Source organism: Xenopus laevis, chromosome 3S (genome assembly GCF_017654675.1).
Source record: "Xenopus laevis strain J_2021 chromosome 3S, Xenopus_laevis_v10.1, whole genome shotgun sequence".
Taxonomy (NCBI): domain Eukaryota; kingdom Metazoa; phylum Chordata; class Amphibia; order Anura; family Pipidae; genus Xenopus; species Xenopus laevis.
Genome location: NC_054376.1, coordinates 55,566,352 through 55,585,743, shown reverse-complemented (window position 1 = coordinate 55,585,743; position 19,392 = coordinate 55,566,352). Strand labels below are relative to the sequence as shown.

The following is a 19,392-nucleotide window of genomic DNA, read 5'->3' as shown; positions in this document are numbered from 1 at the left end:
GCAAACACAAAATCAAGCATAAAATAGTGCCTTCTTTAGCTTTGCTCTCGCTTCCAAGGTACCTGGTAGATATAAAATTTGTCTATTTGTTTATTAACTGTGATTTCTCTGTCTCCCTCTCATTTATCCTATATAATAGTTTATCCATCTCATAATTCGGTAGTTTCCTGTTGCCTTTTCACCACTTTGTGTCTGTAGAGCCCATTCTTGCCTAACTATTCACCTGGAAAGAAGGGCACGGCCTGTACCCAGGGATCCCATTTTTGAAATTATATTTGTTTATCTTGTTAATTTTTCAAAGATCCAATTTTATTTTTGAGATGCTGAATTGAAAGTAGGGTCATTAGTATTATTATTAAAATAATTTTCATGATAACTTGGCCAGTGGGATAGGGCATTGTTTCAGCCTAACTCTTTTATAGGTGTGATCCATCATTTAACTCTTATATAGATCATTTTCTGTAGGTGCTCTGTTTAGTTCAGTTGTAGAACTTCCCCTCAGTTTTGGGGTATGTGTGAAATTATCATTACCTTTTTGTCCATGTGACCACTCTTGATCCAGACTATAAATGAATATAAACTCAGCAGATAATTCATTCATTTGTGTTTTCAGATTTATGGCCAGCACTATTTCACTGTTTTGGATTTGGCAACCGAGTGTGTAGAACCACCCCTGCTGTGCTGCACAAATGTGCTTAAAGTACCTCTAAAGTACAGTGCAGAGATTGTTGTGTAAGAGACAGAGCTAAAGCCTCTCCGTGTTCAGTAATATCTGAACACAATAGTAATGGAATAGTTCATGATCCGTCACAAGATTATAAAAAAGAAAAGAAAAAGAAAAACTGCATTTAAAAGTATAGGCTTATTCTCACTTCGTATGCATGAGTGTGTCATATCTGGCATTATTCCTTGAAATAAATATTGTGTGGTATTCACATCTATTTTCATTCCTTACTTGACTTCTCCATAGCAATAAGCACAATGGGAAACTCATCTGAGATCTGTTTTCTTTCCTCTAGTTCTGACAAACTGTGAGCCATTCCCAATTTTTAACGCAGCATGGGAGAAAAAGAAAAAGCCCTTGGTAATATGCATCACTGTCCTACAACATTTCAAATTAAGAACCGCAACAGCGGTGTCTTGACAGTAGAAGAGAGGATGGCATAGCACATTATCCGACATGGCAAACTAGTACCTTTCTTTGTAGATGTGAGCTTTGATTCATTAGGCCCAGAAGCAAAGAAAACATCTATATTTATCATCTGCTTTGGCAGCTCTGTAGAAAATTACAGTGGGTGCTAAAGAAAGATTTAGTCTCAGCTTACAGCTAACCAAATGCTTTCCTAGTTATTACTAGGAATATTGGAGAAAATTGAAATTGAGCAGTTTGTCAGAGGTACAATAAAGTCACTTTGGATTTCCTCTATTGCAGGCAGGGTCATTTAATTGGGTTGGGACAGGATACATCCTTTACGAGACCTAATTGGAGTAGAGGAGATTGCTCTGTAAATCAGTTTAGCTTCAGACTTGATCTTGCTTGATTCAGCTATACATCCAAAACCCAGAGGCACCATAAAATGTATGTTGTGGTAACACAAACAACTTCCCAGTTATACCCAAGTAATCACTGCAAACATTACATAAATAAATGTGAATTTCTGCACAGTAAGCTGCTTTTCTACTGTGTCTTTGTCTTCCAAATGGTCACCATGTGTCTGTATTGCTTATGTGCAGCAAGATCTGATTTGCACAGCTGCCTTGGCTTACATTCCCACTGTCTTTGCATCAACACCCCATATTGTTGGCGGCTAATGTGACTGTTTTGATTTTGTCCAGTTAAGGTCAATAGAAACTATGGGAGGAAAAAAAATGTGCTATATGAATATGCATTTCCTATTTGTCAGTAGGTCTAGCAGTGTATTTTGAATTGCAGTTATAAAACAAAGGCAATACACCCAGGAACACAATTACACTTCCCCTATGCGAGAAAGAGCTTAACTTTTAGTAATAAAATCTTCCTTTCCCTGTGGGTTTAACTTTACATTTTAGTGGTATCCAGTGTAACAGAAACATGCCTGTAATAGAATAGGCTGATAATTATAATAACCATGATAAAAATTGTAACATAAACTCTAGCAGTGCAGCTGTGGAATTCAGGCACCATGAATCACTGCCACATATAGTTTGCTATCAATTAGTTTTTGTTTTAAATGCTTGAAGCAATGGCAGTTGTGATGACTTTTTTTTTCTAAAATCCCAAGGAGACCAGATTGACCTATGAATCTAACCAGACTTCCCTGTGCCAGAGTTACAGAAGGTCACTTGAGGTGGCAGTGGGCAACCCTTAATTATTTTCGCAATTGGATGTGTATTTTACATTATTCAATCCCATTTGTGCCTACTGTGTGAATAAAAAGAAGTGTCACATAAGAATTTTATTAGCATTTGCATTATTAAATGTGAGGCAAGGATAGGCAGCTTATTTGGACACAGTAGTGTTGTGCTGTAACCCTCCAATAAAGTAGTCCTGGAAGTGATTTAATTATTTGGAACGAATGCTGCTTACAGCAAGTATACAGCTTCCAGCAGTAGCTGTGCAAATAAAAATCTCTGCACTGACTTTTTCAGGATGCTGGGAGTTTTTTTTCTGCAGATGCAAAGGTGGAATAACTTTGCCATAACCAGCTTGAAAATGCAAAGTTTAATTCATAGAACAGCTGTAAAAAGTACAGCCTCGTTTCTATAGAATGAATTGTTTTGCTTGCTAGTCATGGAACAGATTTTAGAAATACTTCTGCCAACAACCTCACATGCACAACATAAGCTATTCTTTAGGGCTATGAGAAAACCAGTAAAAACAGATTAGCAATGCTTATGTGATTAAATACACATACACCTTAGTGTAGTGTGCAGAATACAGTACATGCTGACATTAGCTTGTCCCTTCTAGCCACAAAGTATCTTCTGTGTAGCACACACAGCTGCATGTGAGAAATAACAGGGATGAAGGTAATAAATAGCACTAACAGAAGCAAAATTAATTTTCCATTAGCTGGCATGTTTCTGTAAATGGGTATTGCTAGTATATGGATCCACTCGCTTTAGTTTCTCTACAAGTTTACAGGATAAGTATTAATCCACTGAAGTTTATATATTTTGCTAATGCCACTGATTTCTGCTGTGAAGTCAGACAATTTTAGCTTTGGGGCTGTCCTTGAGAAAGAACATCAGCAGAATACAATTCGGTTCACTTCGGGCATTGTCTGATTCCCCAATAGAGCTATGGTAGGGCTCAGTAAGGGTACTAACGTAAGAAAATGTTTTGTACAAGGTCCCATGCAACCTTGTATCACACCATCACTTGTCATTTTCACATAATGCAGCACCATTTTTTTTATTTTAAGACTCACCCATAACTCCTCAATAAACTATCATAAAACGGACTGCAGAGAGTTTGGTATACCTGCATCCATGTAGAAGTCCTCAAACTGTAACCATCCAAAACAAAAATAGCAAAATGTAGAGCACACCTACTCATAAAGTAAAACCGCTATTTATTATTTCATTTAAAAACAACACAAGTGACTACTGTGGAATAACCACCTAACACCTTTCGGAAACACCCCTTAATCATAGGCCTATGTGTTTTTTAGTTTGTTTTTTATTTTAGGTATGTCAGCAAGAACATAGTTTAGGTATGGGTATTATTTGGGTTTTCCACCTAAGATGTATTTCCATAATTTGCAGTTTCAGACCTTAAACTCTAAATAAAGCCAATGGGGTTGTTCTGCTGCCAGTATGGATTCATGCAGCCTAATAACCACGAAGCACAATGTACTGTTCTATTATTGCAGAGAAAAGGCAAATCGTGTTTAGCTTGAAAACTACTTAATGGAAAATGGCTTCTCCATATTTTAGATCTTTCTGATCAATGGATTGTAAATTATAAATCCCACACCTGTCGTATGAAAAGTAATCATATGTTATAACAGAAACATATTTCCAACATTGATGAGAAGTGCATAAAATATGGAATTTTTGCAATTGTTTTGATTCTCATTATTTTTTTATTTGTTTTGCAATACAGAAACAGAACCCAAGGTCTAAAAAGCCCAGGATCCTATGGGTATGGAAAAGTCCCTTATGCATTACCACTTCAGAGTGATACAGGTCAAGCAGCTCGGAGAACCCGGAGGCAGCGTCCATCAATTCGCCAGTCTGCTTATAAACAGAATACAGATACACTAATTAACCAGTGGCAGGCTACCCGTTCAGAAGTTTCCTCAATACCCCAGGGTTTATACCCAGATATTTCCAGACATGGGTTTGCATCTCTCCAGCTCCTGCAAGAGAAACCTCAAATGCCACGTGGAGCAACATCAATCACATGCATTGGACCCTACAAACAGCACAAACTGTGCAATAAGAACGTAAGTACACATTTAATGTACATTTTAGTGTTGCCTTCCTTGCCCAAAGCAAAATCCGAACAAGGGGAGGGGGGGCTGTGATATTAGTGATATTTTTCACTTCAAAACTTCAAAAAGATTTCACTCATCACTATTCCCCACCTTCTCTATCAGGCCACTTCTGAGATTATTGGGCGATTCAGGGTGACATTGACATACATGCAATTTGTTATCTGATACTGGGGCCATGTGTGTGTGGAAGTTAAGTCAGTGGAAATAATTAACACAAATAAAGGAATTTACCAATTTTAAAGTGTGTCTGTTTAAACCCCCTATGTTTACCCTTTTTTATATTGAAATAGTTTTTATTCTATGCTGTGCATTGTATGTTGTGAGATGGACAAGAGAAAGCTTTGGCATCCACAGTTTAATAATGATTTATGTTATATTATATAATTATGTAGCAGAACTATTTCTTTATGCTGCGAAAGCAGCCACAATCAAGAAAAACAAATATGAAGCACTTCGGCAATATGTGTAAACAGCATCTTAATTGGTGCAGATTGGTAACCTTTAACCTGGAATGATAACTTTAAACCCTTCTTGTTTAGAGGCCAGAGGAGGCTTTATATTCTATCCATCAGTGTCACATGACCTTAACATTGTAAGTGTTAACCCTCAGTGAAAGTTGAAAGATAAACACTTAATTGGTCCATCTTCCAAAACTTTCTTTATACATTAAATTAGTAAAACGAGTTTCTTGTGTAGAAAGGGGAACTGGTTGAGATCCTCGGGCATATGGAATACTGTATATTTCCAATAAATACACACTAGTAGTTAAAAAAAAAAATTATACAAATAGCTCATAAATTGTTTTTAAAAATTCTTCAATGCCAATTAAATAGTTTCCATAACTGGTATTAAGAGGGGTTTTTAATATCTAACTGCCATTTTATTGTGACAAACGATTTTGTGGGCTGTTTATATAATTCTTTAACTGTTAATCTGTATCTATTTGTTAATATACAGTGAGTAGGCTCGCCTGCCACTATTTTTATGTTATTTATTGAGCATTGATGAACTTAACGGTATAGAGATTTTTTTTAGTGATTGTTGTTAAAATACCATAACGTTTTATTTTCTTAATATAGAAATATAATAGTAGTAGAGATGTTAAAGAGCTTCATTAAAAAAATATATATTCCATCAAGATCAGTCTTTCAAAACTTCCTGTAGCATTCCAGGACCTGTCCCTGTCTTGCCTGTGCTGTTTGTCTATATATATCTGACTTTATATTGTGTGTAGATTTGCTATGGCAAATATAATATTATGTAAACATGGAAAAATCTAGCTGTGTTACTCAATTAATTACCTAGGCAAAACTTAATGTTGCTGAGAGCTAGCTCCCTGGTGGGTATTAATATGCACCATAAAACCCATATTTGCAATTAATGTCGCTCCATTGCAACACTGTTGGCTTTGTTGGGGAGTCTCTTCAGAATCTTTAAAAATGAATGACTGTTTTTTGAAATAATGAACGCACTATACCAATTACGGACACACTGAGACACATTATTGACTTCATGGAGGACAGAGGTGAGCTAGAGGAAAGGAAGGAAGTTGAAAGAGTGCAAGGGCTCGGTGACACCAAAAATGACCCAATTCTATATCTTTGATTTACATGTAATGTTGTTGTGTGTAACTATAGCTACAGCCAATAACATAATTTCAGATGTATTTTTTTCTTTAGAATTAACTTATCCTCTGCCAGAGGCATTAATCATCTTCCTGTAAAAATATTTTTGGAATTTTTATTTTTATGGAATAGGAATGAACTCTGGGACTATTTCTTTCCTTAGTACCTAGATTCCAGTTCATGCACTGTTTATGCACTACTACTAGAAGCAATAGAACATGGCTACTTGTACTATCCAATAGGATGCAAGAATGTTTTGCTTGGATTACAAAACGGCTCCTTATTGTTAAGAGCAATGTGTGGATGCTCACAGAAATTATAATATTGCTCATATTGTCTACGCTAATACTAATCATGTGTATGGTCCCCATAAACTAAAAGTTATATCTCGGTTGTTATGTATCCCATTGACCCCATTTTCCAACCTGCTACAGTGAAATTAGAAGTTGCAACTTCTAAAAAATATCCTGGCAACCTATTTTATACTACCGGAAGAGCACATGATATTATATTTTGTTAGAATACCTGCAGTGCAAAAAAGATTATGCACTTAAAAGACTATGCTCTAAAAAGATTATTAGTGTAAGTGATCTGCTTGCACTAGACTGTTGGCCTGGAAGAAATATTGCTTTAATAATCCATTCCTGATGTTGCATCACTGCAGCTCCCTTTATGCTTTGACACTTGATAATATGCTGTTAACTTTTAGGAGTTGTAGTTCAGCAGAAATTGGGTGGAGCAATACTTTTAAGGGAAGTATTCATATCCATTAAACCTTTAATATTCCACTTTATTATCTTTAGTCTGTATTCAGATTTGCAGATATTCACTTTAAAACCATATAAGTGATGAAATCTGTTCAAAAATTCACATAAATGAGGTGAGGCTGTGAGGGGATGTGTATGTTTCTGTTCAAGATTGTGTGCATATCAGTTTGTATTTTTTTCTCCTTTATTCTGTCAGAATGAGGCTCATGCACAATGCTTGTTCTCTTTATGTTTCAACATGAACCTTTCTCCTGTACTAATAAGGGCTTTCCCTATGCCAAACAGCTGTTAATAGAGAACGTTTGCATACCAAGGCCCAGTATTAAAAACTGAGATTTTTGGAGTCTCGTGTATCAGATGAAAACCCTGTCAACCGACTGTGATCCAGGTCTAAATCCCACCTGATCATGATTCATGAGATTAGGCGTTTATGGGCCAAATCGTAAAAAAATAGTGGTAAACGCCAAATCAGTTAAAAAAAAACAGTATAGAACAATACATTTGTGGGGGAAATATAATAAAAGTCGCAAAGAACAAAACGATCTGCACCAATAAGAATAAAAATTTGCATTTCACAATGTAATACTCTTCTGTAAAATGTAATTGTATTGCGAATTTTAATTGCTCATTGCCTCCGTGCTTAATCTTGCCGTAATCTTTTGGGGCAAACGTAACTTATTCAGTAAGAAGTTTTATTACATTCACTGCGCACTTGGCGCAAACTATAAAATTCACAAACCTTCTTCCACTGTCAGAAGTGGCCGCTAAACAGTTTCCAGGTTCGCAAAAGCTATAATAATTTTGCACAAAATAAAATTTTTCGCACAAAGGCATAAATTTTCGCGTTGCAAATATTGTTTCTTTTACTGACTTATTACATTCCCTCATTACAATATATGCTAAAAATATTTTTATATGAAGCACATGGACCATAGACAATACATGTTAATTATAATTTTGTTGCTAAAAGAATACAGTTAGCTAGAAGTAACCATCAGGGATCAATTTAAGTCTTAACAGCTCAAAATACATGAGTGCAAATGAAAAAAATCCCTTAATTAAACGACAAATTTGCATTAATTATTCACAAATCATTATCATCTATTTATATAGCGCCAGGGCCGGATTTACCCTCCTTGCCCCCCTAGGCCCAGCTACTGTGCCGCCCCCCCCCCGCACGCATTTTCTGGATGTGAATCTTTTTCCAATCAGGACATTTATGCAAAAGTGGATCAGATGGATCAACTAGCAGTTAGGCTTGTTTGAGATATATCTATATATATTCTCTATATATAGACACCTTTTTATACATAGATGCAGAGAGAGATGTGTCCCTTGTTTTGATAAGTTTGTCAATCGTGCTCCAGTGGGCAGCCGCAGCATCAGTTAAATATTTATTATAAAATAAAAAAGTCAAATCTTGCCAGCAGCATAATCTTTGTAGTTCCTATTTCTCAGCAGACATTATCCCTTATAATACATGAGTGATACTCAGAGTTCCCTGTATAACTCAGCCTGCAGCCTTGTGTCTTTATATGGTCACAGAACCCCTCAGTGACTTCTAATATCCTTATCATTTACAGTAGGGGGTACATTATCCCTTATAATACATGAGTGATACTCCGAGTTCCCTGTATAACTCGGCCTGCAGCCTTGAGTCTTCATATGGTCACAGAACAACCCCCTCAGTGACTTCTAATATCCTTATCATTTACAGTAGGGGGTACATTATCCATTATAATACATGAGTGATACTCAGAGTTCGCGGTATAACTCAGCCTGCAGCCTTGTGCCTTTATATGGCCATAGAACCCCTCAGTGACTTCTAATATCCTTATCATTTACAGTAGGGGGTACATGATCTCTTATTATACATGAGTAATTCTCAGAGTACCCTGTTTCCAGTTGAAAAGATAATTTACAAATAGAACAAACTGTGTCTGATGTTGCACTTGGTACTGCAGCGCAGCTGATCTTATAAGAAGCAGTTTCTGGCCGTATCTGCTGCTGCACAAGTCTGGATGTCAGATGACAGAAAACCAATATTTTCGGCTGAACCCTGCAGCTAAGATGCAAGTCAATCACATTTTGTAAACTAGGGAAAAGTGTAAGGAAGGAAACCTACGGAAGAGCACTGGGGCCAGCAAAAAAAAAAAATTATGGTGAATTATGACTTTTAAAAGTCATAATTATGACTTTAAATCTCATAATTATGACTTTTAAACTCATAATTATTACTTTAAAAAGTCGAAATTATGACTTTTAATCTCATAATTATGACTTTTAAACTCATAATTATGACTTTAAAAAGTCGAAATTATGACTTTTATTCTCATAATTATGACTTTTAAACTCATAATTATGACTTTAAAAAGTCGAAATTATGACTTTTAATCTCATAATTATGATTTTTAATATCATAATTATGACTTTTAAACTCATAATTATGACTTTAAAAAGTCGAAATTATGACTTTTAATCTCATAATTATGACTTTTAAACTCATAATTATGACTTTAAAAAGTCGAAATTATGACTTAATCTCATAATTATGACTTTTAAACTCATAATTATGACTTTAAAAAGTCAAAATTATGACTTTAAATCTCATAATTATGACTTTTAAATCTCATAATTATGACTTTAAATCTCATAATTATGACTTTTAAACTCATAATTATGACTTTAAAAAGTCGAAATTATGACTTTTAATCTCATAATTATGATTTTTATTCTCATAATTATGACTTTAAAAAGTCAAAATAATGACTTAATCTCATAATTATGACTTTTATTCTCATAATTATGACTTTAAAAAGTCGAAATTATGACTTTTAATCTCATAATTATGACTTTTAAATCTCATTATTATGACTTTTATTCTCATAATTATGACTTTAAAAAGTCGAAATTATGACTTTTGCAGTCCTGCTTGCAGCTGAGCTTTCATCTACACAGGACATTACAGGCAGGGCATTTGGCTGCAAGCAGGACTGCAAAAGTCATAATTATGAGATTTAAAAGTCATAATTTCGACTTTTTAAAGTCATAATTTCGACTTTTTAAAGTCATAATTATGAGATTTAAAAGTCATAATTATGAGATTTAAAGTCATAATTATGAGATTTAAAAGTCATAATTATGAGATTTAAAGTCATAATTATGAGATTTAAAAGTCATAATTATGAGATTTAAAGTCATAATTATGAGATTTAAAAGTCATAATTATGAGATTTAAAGTCATAATTTCGACTTTTTAAAGTCATAATTATGAGTTTAAAGGTCATAATTATGAGATTTAAAAGTCATAATTATGAGATTTAAAGTCATAATTATGAGATTTAAAAGTCATAATTATGAGATTAAAAGTAAAAAATTCGACTTTTTAAAGTCATAATTATGAGATTTAAAGTCATAATTATGAGATTTAAAAGTCATAATTATGAGAATAAAAGTCATAATTTCGACTTTTTAAAGTCATAATTATGAGTTTTAAAGTCATAATTATGAGATTCAAAGTCATAATTATGAGTTTAAAAGTCATAATATGAGATTAAAAGTCATAATTATGAGATTAAAAGTCATAATTTCGACTTTTTAAAGTCATAATTATGAGTTTAAAAGTCATAATTATGAGAATAAAAGTCATAATTTCGACTTTTTAAAGTCATAATTATGAGATTAAAAGTCATAATTTTTGACTTTTTAAAGTCATAATTATGAGATTAAAAGTCATAATTTCGACTTTTTAAAGTCATAATTATGAGTTTAAAAGTCATAATTATGAGATTTAAAGTCATAATTATGAGTTTAAAAGTCATAATTATGAGATTTAAAGTCATAATTATGACTTTTAAAAGTCATAATTCACCATAATTTTTTTTTTTTGCTGGCCCCAGTGCTCTTCCGTAGAAACCTAATTCTGTAATAGGTTGAAACTAAAAAGGTCCCTTATGTCGCACTCTTGTACATTTCTTCTTAATGAAATATAATAATCATTAATTAATTAAATGGAGTAAATGGATTTAAATTAATTGAGGTTTTTAATTTCATCACACAATATATATAAAATCATGTACAAAATTCATTTATCAAATTTCATATGTAGCCATTAATTTATAGCATTAAATTCATATTATTAGTTTGTATATAAATATTTATTTCATCTTGATTATCGTAGCAGTAACTTAAAGCATAAAAAGTTCTATATCAAAAATAGACTAATTGTGTAATAGAACTGAAATGGTTTTCATTTTGTAGGAAGCAGGAAAGGGCCATAAAAACATCTATAACAGGTTTAGAGCACTTGTGATTCTGCACCTACAGCAAATCTGCAAGTTGACTATGACATATTTCTCTACATGGCCGATATACAGCAGATCTGCAGGGGAAATGTTAAATGTACATACCAGCTAAGGAACAGATCAGCTTGCTGGGACACACACAGCACAGCAGAGGCAGCAGCAGCACGAGCACAGAGAGGAGTGGGAGGGGGCGGAGCCACATCGGGAGATAGGCTGGAGGAGCGGTCCTAAAGCCAGCCGGATCTATCAGGAGCAGCCGATTTACACAAGATGTTAAGGGGCGCCTTCTTGCCGCCCCTAACATCTTGCCGCCCTAGGCCCGGGCCTAGGGGGCCTTTCCCTAAATCCGGGCCTGTATAGCGCCGACATGATACGCAGTACTTTACCTTAGTTATAACAAACAGGGAATGAATGGTGGAAACAAACAAGGGTTTACAGAGTACAAAAGGATTAAAGGGCTCTACGAATTAGTTTACAAACTAAATGTTAGGGTACAATTGAGACATTAGGATTTTAGAAACAATTTTGTGATTTTTGATACAGCAATGATTGATTAAGGTACATTGAATAAGCTTCTTTAAACAGGTGGGTCTTTAAGGAGCTTTTGGAAGTTTGGAAAGAAGGAGAAAGTCTGACAATTGACATTGCTTATTGGCAATGGAAAGCTTATACTGTTTGATAAACTACTTTCTCTTTCTAATCTGTCTGCCTCCCCGTGTGTTACTTTGGAAGGATTACAGAATTCTTTATTTGTATTAAAATCATGAATTGAACAACCGAGAGAGAAGTAGAACAGGAAACTGCTTTTCCCTTGTAAAATATATTCATTACCAAAGTGGGGAGGGGTGGGTGAGATAAATAGAATCTGTGATAACTGGTGTTCCTGCATGCTTTAAGCCAAAGATGTAAAGATTTTTAAAAAGATCTTTCGTTATCGTGAGACCACGATTATTTTGAAACGATCGTTTAAATGTACGATTTGTCCATCAACTAAAAATACCATTTCCGGTGATATTGCCAGGAAAACTGAGGGTAGCTGCCTGCTTGGCCCTGCAGACATAGATAGATTGCTTTGGGATTTTTTTTAACCTGGCCAATCAATTTTCTGACAGATGTCAGACGGAAAATCGTACAATGTGCAATCGTTCGATTCCCACGATAACTTGACGGATTGGCCAGATTTCGCTAAAATCAGTTGCTCACCAAAGAAAAATCTTTGCGCCTATGGGGACCTTTTGAGAGCTGGAACATGTTCTGTCAGATAAGGACAAGTTTTACTTTTTAAAAGGGAAATCCCTAATAACAAAACACAAGGGTGCTACGTTGCAAATCAAGAGCATAAGGGTGCACCTTGTCCATATGCAAAGCAGGTTGATATATTAGAAATGTAATATTAGACTATTTTGAAGTTAACGAATATTAAAAAATTTTGATGTTAGAAGCCATTAAAAATGTGAGAATTACTACATTTTTTAAGGCTAAGAATAATCTAAGAATGTACTTGTCCTCTTCCCATATCCTAAGTGACTCTATGCAGTCCGGCAAAAATGCCTCTGGAGACATTTGTTTATGTCTAAAGCCGTGCCATAGCCATATAGAGACTTGCAAAACATATCTGAAGACATTGCTGCAGAATGCCCTTCCTTCAGTTATTCATGAGCCTACTCTCCAGAAAAATGATGTCCCTTAGTAAACTTCAGAGCAAAGAGCTAGTGCTGTAGACTCTGTAGAAAGTCAATGAATCAAACATTTTTACTTTATATATGCAACAAAGGAATTCTAGCGATAGGAATATGTTTGTTGCTTCAAAACTGTATGTACAGTTTGGATGTAGTTTTCTATCTACTTTTGTTATTATCCCTTTTATGTTTGAAAACAGTCATATACTGTACCACAGGCGCAAGTCTATAAGAGCATAACACAATCTAGATAAAAGACCAAAAAGCTGGCTCATGGCATGTTATGTCTAGGCTAAAATATGCCAAAATATGTTTAGGTGGCTTAAATGAGAATTGGGGAGCAGTAGTTGTAAGCAGGGACAAAGAATATATAATATACATCTTGACGTTGCAGGCATTGCAGCAAAGCCTATATTTACATTGAGTTAATAGCCTCTGATAAGGGATTATGGCTGATAGTACAGAATAGCAGCACTGTGAATGTACCACTTTATTTCAGTGCAGCCCTTCCGTTGTTTTTGAGAGCTTTCAGTAATGACAAATACCAACAGACTGTCAGGATGCTGAAAGACTGCAATAAAAGCAAAACAGAGCTCAGTCAGTGATTGCACCCTAGTGATAATTTTGCTATTTTGATGGTTATTTAAAAGTCTGGAAATACTAGTGTATTTTATTTCATATCTGGATACATGCTCAAAAGATGTAATTCAGAAATATCTTGTTTATAAGACCTGGAACAGCAGTAAAGACTTGTGCAAGGCAGTTTTAGTATTGCTATGAGCTATGACATGGATTTGTTTTAGCAACGAATGTTTTCTCCAGTAGATAATAAAAGGAAAAATCAGCTGGTCTGGAACAAAAATCTCAATGACATAAATCATTTTCTGGACACCTGCAAGTTTTTTTTAGTTTTATACAAAAGTTAAATAATATAAGTAACAGTGCAACCAAGAAGTAAGGCTGTCTGGAAGATATTTTCCATTGGCTACAGTAAAGACAAAGTATGCAGGATAGAAACATTCACACTCATTCATTCATTACCCTCTCAGCTACTAGTAGTATTTCTACCCAAGGAAGCCAATAATACCTTCAAATTTATATCTCGCCCAAATTTTCAGACAGCAGCCCAGGCACAAGATTCCACATTCCTTACAAAGTCCTGAGAAATATACCAGTGTAACAAAAGTATTGCAGCAAATGCTTCTCTCCTCTTCTCAGAAAGTTTGGTCAATCTGTTTGAATATTTTTGTTGTTATTTAACAAGGCATTTTTTTAGATATACTTTTTCACTATTTTTTTTATTTGGCATTGATTTGCCAAGTTTGAGACTGCACTGTAGACCCATAACTATAATGCATGTTTGTGGCACTTACCAGTCATATTTTGTATTCTAATGACGATTATGGGAACTAAGGGAAATTACTGCACGATCAGAGACCCTGCCTATTATAAATTAGGGCATATTTACTAAAGTGTGAATGTGAACATTTGGGGGGTGATTTATGAAGGTTTGAATTTTCATTTTAGCTACGATTTGATTTTCGAGTTTGTAAACTCACAAATTCAAGTTTTTTGAGCCTGTACACTCAAAAAATTGGTGGTATTAAAGTTTTTTATCACGACTGTATTCAGTTGGGGTTTTTCTAAATTGTGAGTTTATTTGAAGTATAAAAAAACCTCACAAATTAAATTTTTGATAAATAAACCCATTGGAGTACTTTCACCAAAAATGAAAATTCCCAACAATACCACCAATTTACTAAAAAGAGAATACGAGAATAAGTCTTGGCAAATCTACTTCTCACTGGTGAAAACTATCTTTGCATTAGTAAAAATGCACATCAATTTAATAGGAGCACAAGAATTCATTTTTGCCAAAATAAATTTCTCCTGATTCAAGCTTGCAAACTGCCATTATAAAGTTAGAACAGACACTTTTGCATTTTATTATCTAGGTCCATTTCTCCATATGAATATCCTACTTACTTAATTTCTTTGTTGAATAAATTCTCTAGCAATTTTTTTCCACTACAATTGTGAGGAAAATCACTGACAAATTTTTTCCAGAAAAAAAGTTCACCACAAACTAAATTAATACTAGCGATTTATACAATGAGCGAATGAGCTGTTCATGGATCTTTAAGGACCACTTAGCAACATATTGGGGTGTCCCAAATTTTGGAACCTCTAGACAGTCATGCTCAAGAAAACCCTTTCCCCCCCATATGCAATATAAGGCACTACGTTTGCCCAGGAGCAGTAACCCATGACAACCAATAAGTTTCTTGCATTTAAACAGGTGACTAGTAAATGCTACCTGTTTGGTTGCTATGGGTTACTGCCCCATGGCAGACTTAGTACCGTTTATTACATAACACCATTAGTGGGTTAAATGTACTTTTTTTTATTTATAATGTGTATCATCCATTACTCAGCAGACTCTTGCAGAATGTTGTTTGAGTTGTTAAGTGAAACCCTTTTCATTTCCAGTTGTTGGCATTGTATGACTCAAGTGTGAAATCAGACATTGATTATGGGCTTTAGGATAGTGTACTCTGTAGGAATAAGATGTTAAACTGTAATATTTTGAATTTTTAATCTTGTTTTTTTTTTTGCTCTGTTAGTTTGTGCATGCATGTTTTCTTCCTCACCAAAGAAAATAAAATTGCCTGAAATAAATGAGAACATATGCTGCAGAAAGCCTTCAAAAAATATTACATGGTCCTGTACAAAAAAGGAACAAAGCACCTTTGGGGTTAACTATAGACTATTAGTTGGGTCACTTTCATGATGATTATGGACTTTGAAACACATTCGATTTGGCTGAAGAAGCGCTGGAGAATATGAATGTCTGAAGTACTCTGGCAGGATTAATGCACTCCTAACCTAAATCTAAATGTTACCTCTGATCTATGTATGTGAGGTAAACATCAAGCAGGCACTGACTCGTTACTAATATCTTCATCTGAGCACACTGAGATCAGATAACTCTTTCTGAATCCAATTCAGCCTTTGGAATTCAGCCTCTTCTTATTCTTATGCTAAATCTTTCTCCATTCACCCTCAAATAAAAGCTACATTCCTTTGAATTTTAAAGACAATTAAACACATTCCTTTCTTGACATCAGCTGTACAAGACCTATATTTGGTTTATTCTTTATGCTCTGCCTGGGAGATATGACGGCCATTTGCTTATTGTTAGTAATGAGCTGTGATCCATTCTAACTGGTTTCATATGCTGATATTCATATTTCCTATTGACTTTATTGCTGAACAATATGAGATCACACAAGGCACACTTTTATTACCAAGTGAAAGTAATCATCTCTACTCAAAACAACATAACATTTAGATAAAACCTCCAAAATATACAGCAGGTGCTCGTCTGGCAGCCTATTACTGAAGCTACATGCATTCAGAATAGTTTTTATATGAAGAGAAGTAAAGGTCAGACACATTCAATCTCATTGTCTGAAAGATGAATATTGAGGCATACTCATAGCAGCATAAAGTAACAAGCCAAAGGAGCTTGGTCTGCAGCAAAGCAAGTTCAATCTAAGGGTAGCAAATAAGCCGTATGGCCTGATTTTGATAGACCAGTTGCCCCTTTATTTTAAATCCATCAACAAGGCTAAGATTAGTGTGGTGATATCACAGGGCTGGAAGCACAAAAGATGTCAGTAATTTAAATGCCCATTATCCAGGATTTCATTATTATCATTAAATCATTAAATCAACTGAATGCTGGGATTGCAGGGCAGATTATGCCTAATTCAAATTCTTATTTACATGTGACTTTATTCTATTTTACATCTGATTAGAAGAATTTTGCTGAGCTGGAATTGCATGGGTCTGTGATTCAGTGGATTTTAGCTTTTTGGTTGCCAGGTTGTAAAAGTATCTGATTTCTACCAGGTTATGTACTTTGTGTCCAGATTAAAACCATATCTTGTTGTTTCTAAAATCCATCAGAATCAGAATGTCCATAAATGGGCCTCCCCATGTTTGTTAGGAATAAGAGTGAAATAGCGTTAAAGTGATACTGCTCTCTGCTGAGACAAATAAGACAAGATGTTATGTGAACAGTAGAAGAGGACACAGGTAAAAGAATTGTCAAATCAAATGACCAATGTAATTCAGCCAAGCAGCAGTGGGCATTGGGGGACCACTGGGGCTGCGACACTAAGGGGCCAATTCACTAAAGGTCGTTATTCCTTAATGCACTTGGTGCGTTATTTAAGACGCGTTATTTAAGGAACGATTCATCAAAGTATTTTCGCATGCATTAAAGGGATCCTGTCATCGGAAAACATTTTTTTCAAAACATCTCAGTTAATAGTGGTACTCCAGCAGAATTCTGCACTGAAATCCATTTCTCAAAAGAGCAAACAGATTTTTTTATATTCAATTTTGAAATCTGACATGGGGCTAGACATTTTGTCAATTTCCCAGCTGCCCCATGTCATGTGACTTGTGCCTGTACTTTAGGAGAGAAATGCTTTCTGGCAGGCTGCTGTTTTTCCTTCTCAATGTAACTGAATGTGTCTCAGTGGGACATGGGTTTTTACTATTGAGTGTTGTTCTTAGATCTACCAGGCAGCTGTTATCTTGTGTCAGGGAGCTGTTATCTGGTTACCTTCCCATTGTTCTTTTGTTTGGCTGCTGGGGGGGGGGGAAAGGGAGGGGGTGATATCACTCCAACTTGCAGTAAAGAGTGATTGAAGTTTATCAGAGCACAAGTCACATGACTTGGGGCAGGTGGGAAATTGACAATATGTCTAGCCCCATGCCAGATTTCAAAATTGAATATAAAAAAATCTGTTTACTCTTTTGGGAAATGGATTTCAGTGCAGAATTCTGCTGGAGCAACACTATTAACTGATTCATTTTGAAAAAATTTTTCCCATGACAGTATCCTTTTAATAGACATATCGCAAGCGTTAATTCTACATTTCTGCACTGCGGTATTGTAATCACATTGCGATACTTATAGAATAGAATTATTCACTAACATCTTTTAAGCAATAAAAGCATAAAATAGTGCGATAATGACTGTGAAATTTAACAGCTCCTAGGAGTAGGCATTACTAAACAACATTAAATGGATTAACAGAGGAAGATGTAGTTTGGAGCTGTAGGGCAGCAATTAAAGACCTTTATGAGGAACTGGAGCCTTACCTACAGCCACTAACACATTTTCATCATACTTTGGGCAGTTCCAGAATGCACTGCATTCTGTGTCATAGAATTATATTTAGTTTCCCAGGGAAAGAATTGACTAGAATACTGTAAAAGAGACTTCTACTCTGCCAGTGGTATCCCGAATGTCTTAGGTGCTAATTGCACTAATATCGTGTGACTATATCAAATGCCCTAAAATATTGCACAAAATAAAGCACAAAATAACACATGCTATAAAATACCACACACAGTTCAGCTAAAATGAACATAAACATATCACTTCTTTAGTTAGACAAGTAAACTTTTAGTGGATCGATCGTTAATTCTAAAAATATAAGAAGTGATAACATTTTTACGCCATTCGATAAATAACACTCACTTTATCAGCCCCTAAGAGGGGCTTGAAGGCTTTCCCTCTTAGTGGCGTCTGCCTTCTCCCCTTCGTGTACGCAAGTCCATGCCGTATCACGTTATGTCCTGCTTTACCACCTTTGGACTTATAACTTTATTTATTCACATTCATAAACCTTAACATGTTTAATTTTTTTGGAGGTGGCTGGTCAGAGGAGTGGACCTGGCCCGTCAGGGACCCATGAGGGCCAGGGCCCTCAGGGTTTTTCCCTTGTATCCTGCTGACCCAGTCCGACCCTGCAGCCAAGTAAAAATATCTAGATTAATTTAGGGATGGAGTGTATATGTAAAATGTAGAATTACTAAGATGATGATTGCCAAGAAATCTATTGGGGTAGTTGGACCCAGAGAGAGAGAAAATAATCTTACTATTAATTTGTTTACTTGCAGGACTATTTCACTTTGTATATTATTATTATTTTCCAACCTTTGCTTATTTATGTGTATTGACGGACCCTCTTTTCTGTCTTATGTAACAGAAAATGTACTTGTAATGCTTATTAGTATTAAACTTAATACTGCAGAAGTAAACGTGATCAAAGAGCTATATAAAATTCAACCATTCTAGAACCATTTCCAACTGAGAACTTTAAAAAGAATGTAATTACTGTAAGTCTGACCGTTTCTTGACAATTGTATTACTTAAGTTCTTGACCGGCTTCACTTGGTTAAAATTAATGATTGTAAATGTTAAATTGATTAGTTAGAGTAGGAGTTTAAAATTGCTTTCTTTATCTGGCACTTGCTATTTAATGTTTTCTTCAACATTAATGTGCCCTCTCTACTCATTACTTGAAAAATGGAATATGAAGAGTTGAAACGACTGTATTGTTTTTCTCCAGCTTTAATTTTCAAGGATGCATGCTTTCAGTTTTAGACTTTTATACGATACAGTTCTTTGTAGGTTTTCGGCCACAATCCTCCCAAAATTCTTCCATAACCCA

The 19,392-nt window shown here is 35.0% G+C and overlaps 1 protein-coding gene across 1 annotated transcript in view; it reads left to right on the top strand.

The window, feature by feature from the left end:
• The window catches only part of thsd4.S (thrombospondin type 1 domain containing 4 S homeolog), a 309,110-nt gene that overhangs the window by 60,496 nt on the left and 229,222 nt on the right, over positions 1–19,392 (top strand). Inside the window, exon 5 of the mRNA XM_018255490.2 lies at positions 4,088–4,430. Coding sequence (XP_018110979.1) covers positions 4,088–4,430 — 343 coding nt within the window. The remainder of the gene's footprint in view (positions 1–4,087; positions 4,431–19,392) is intronic.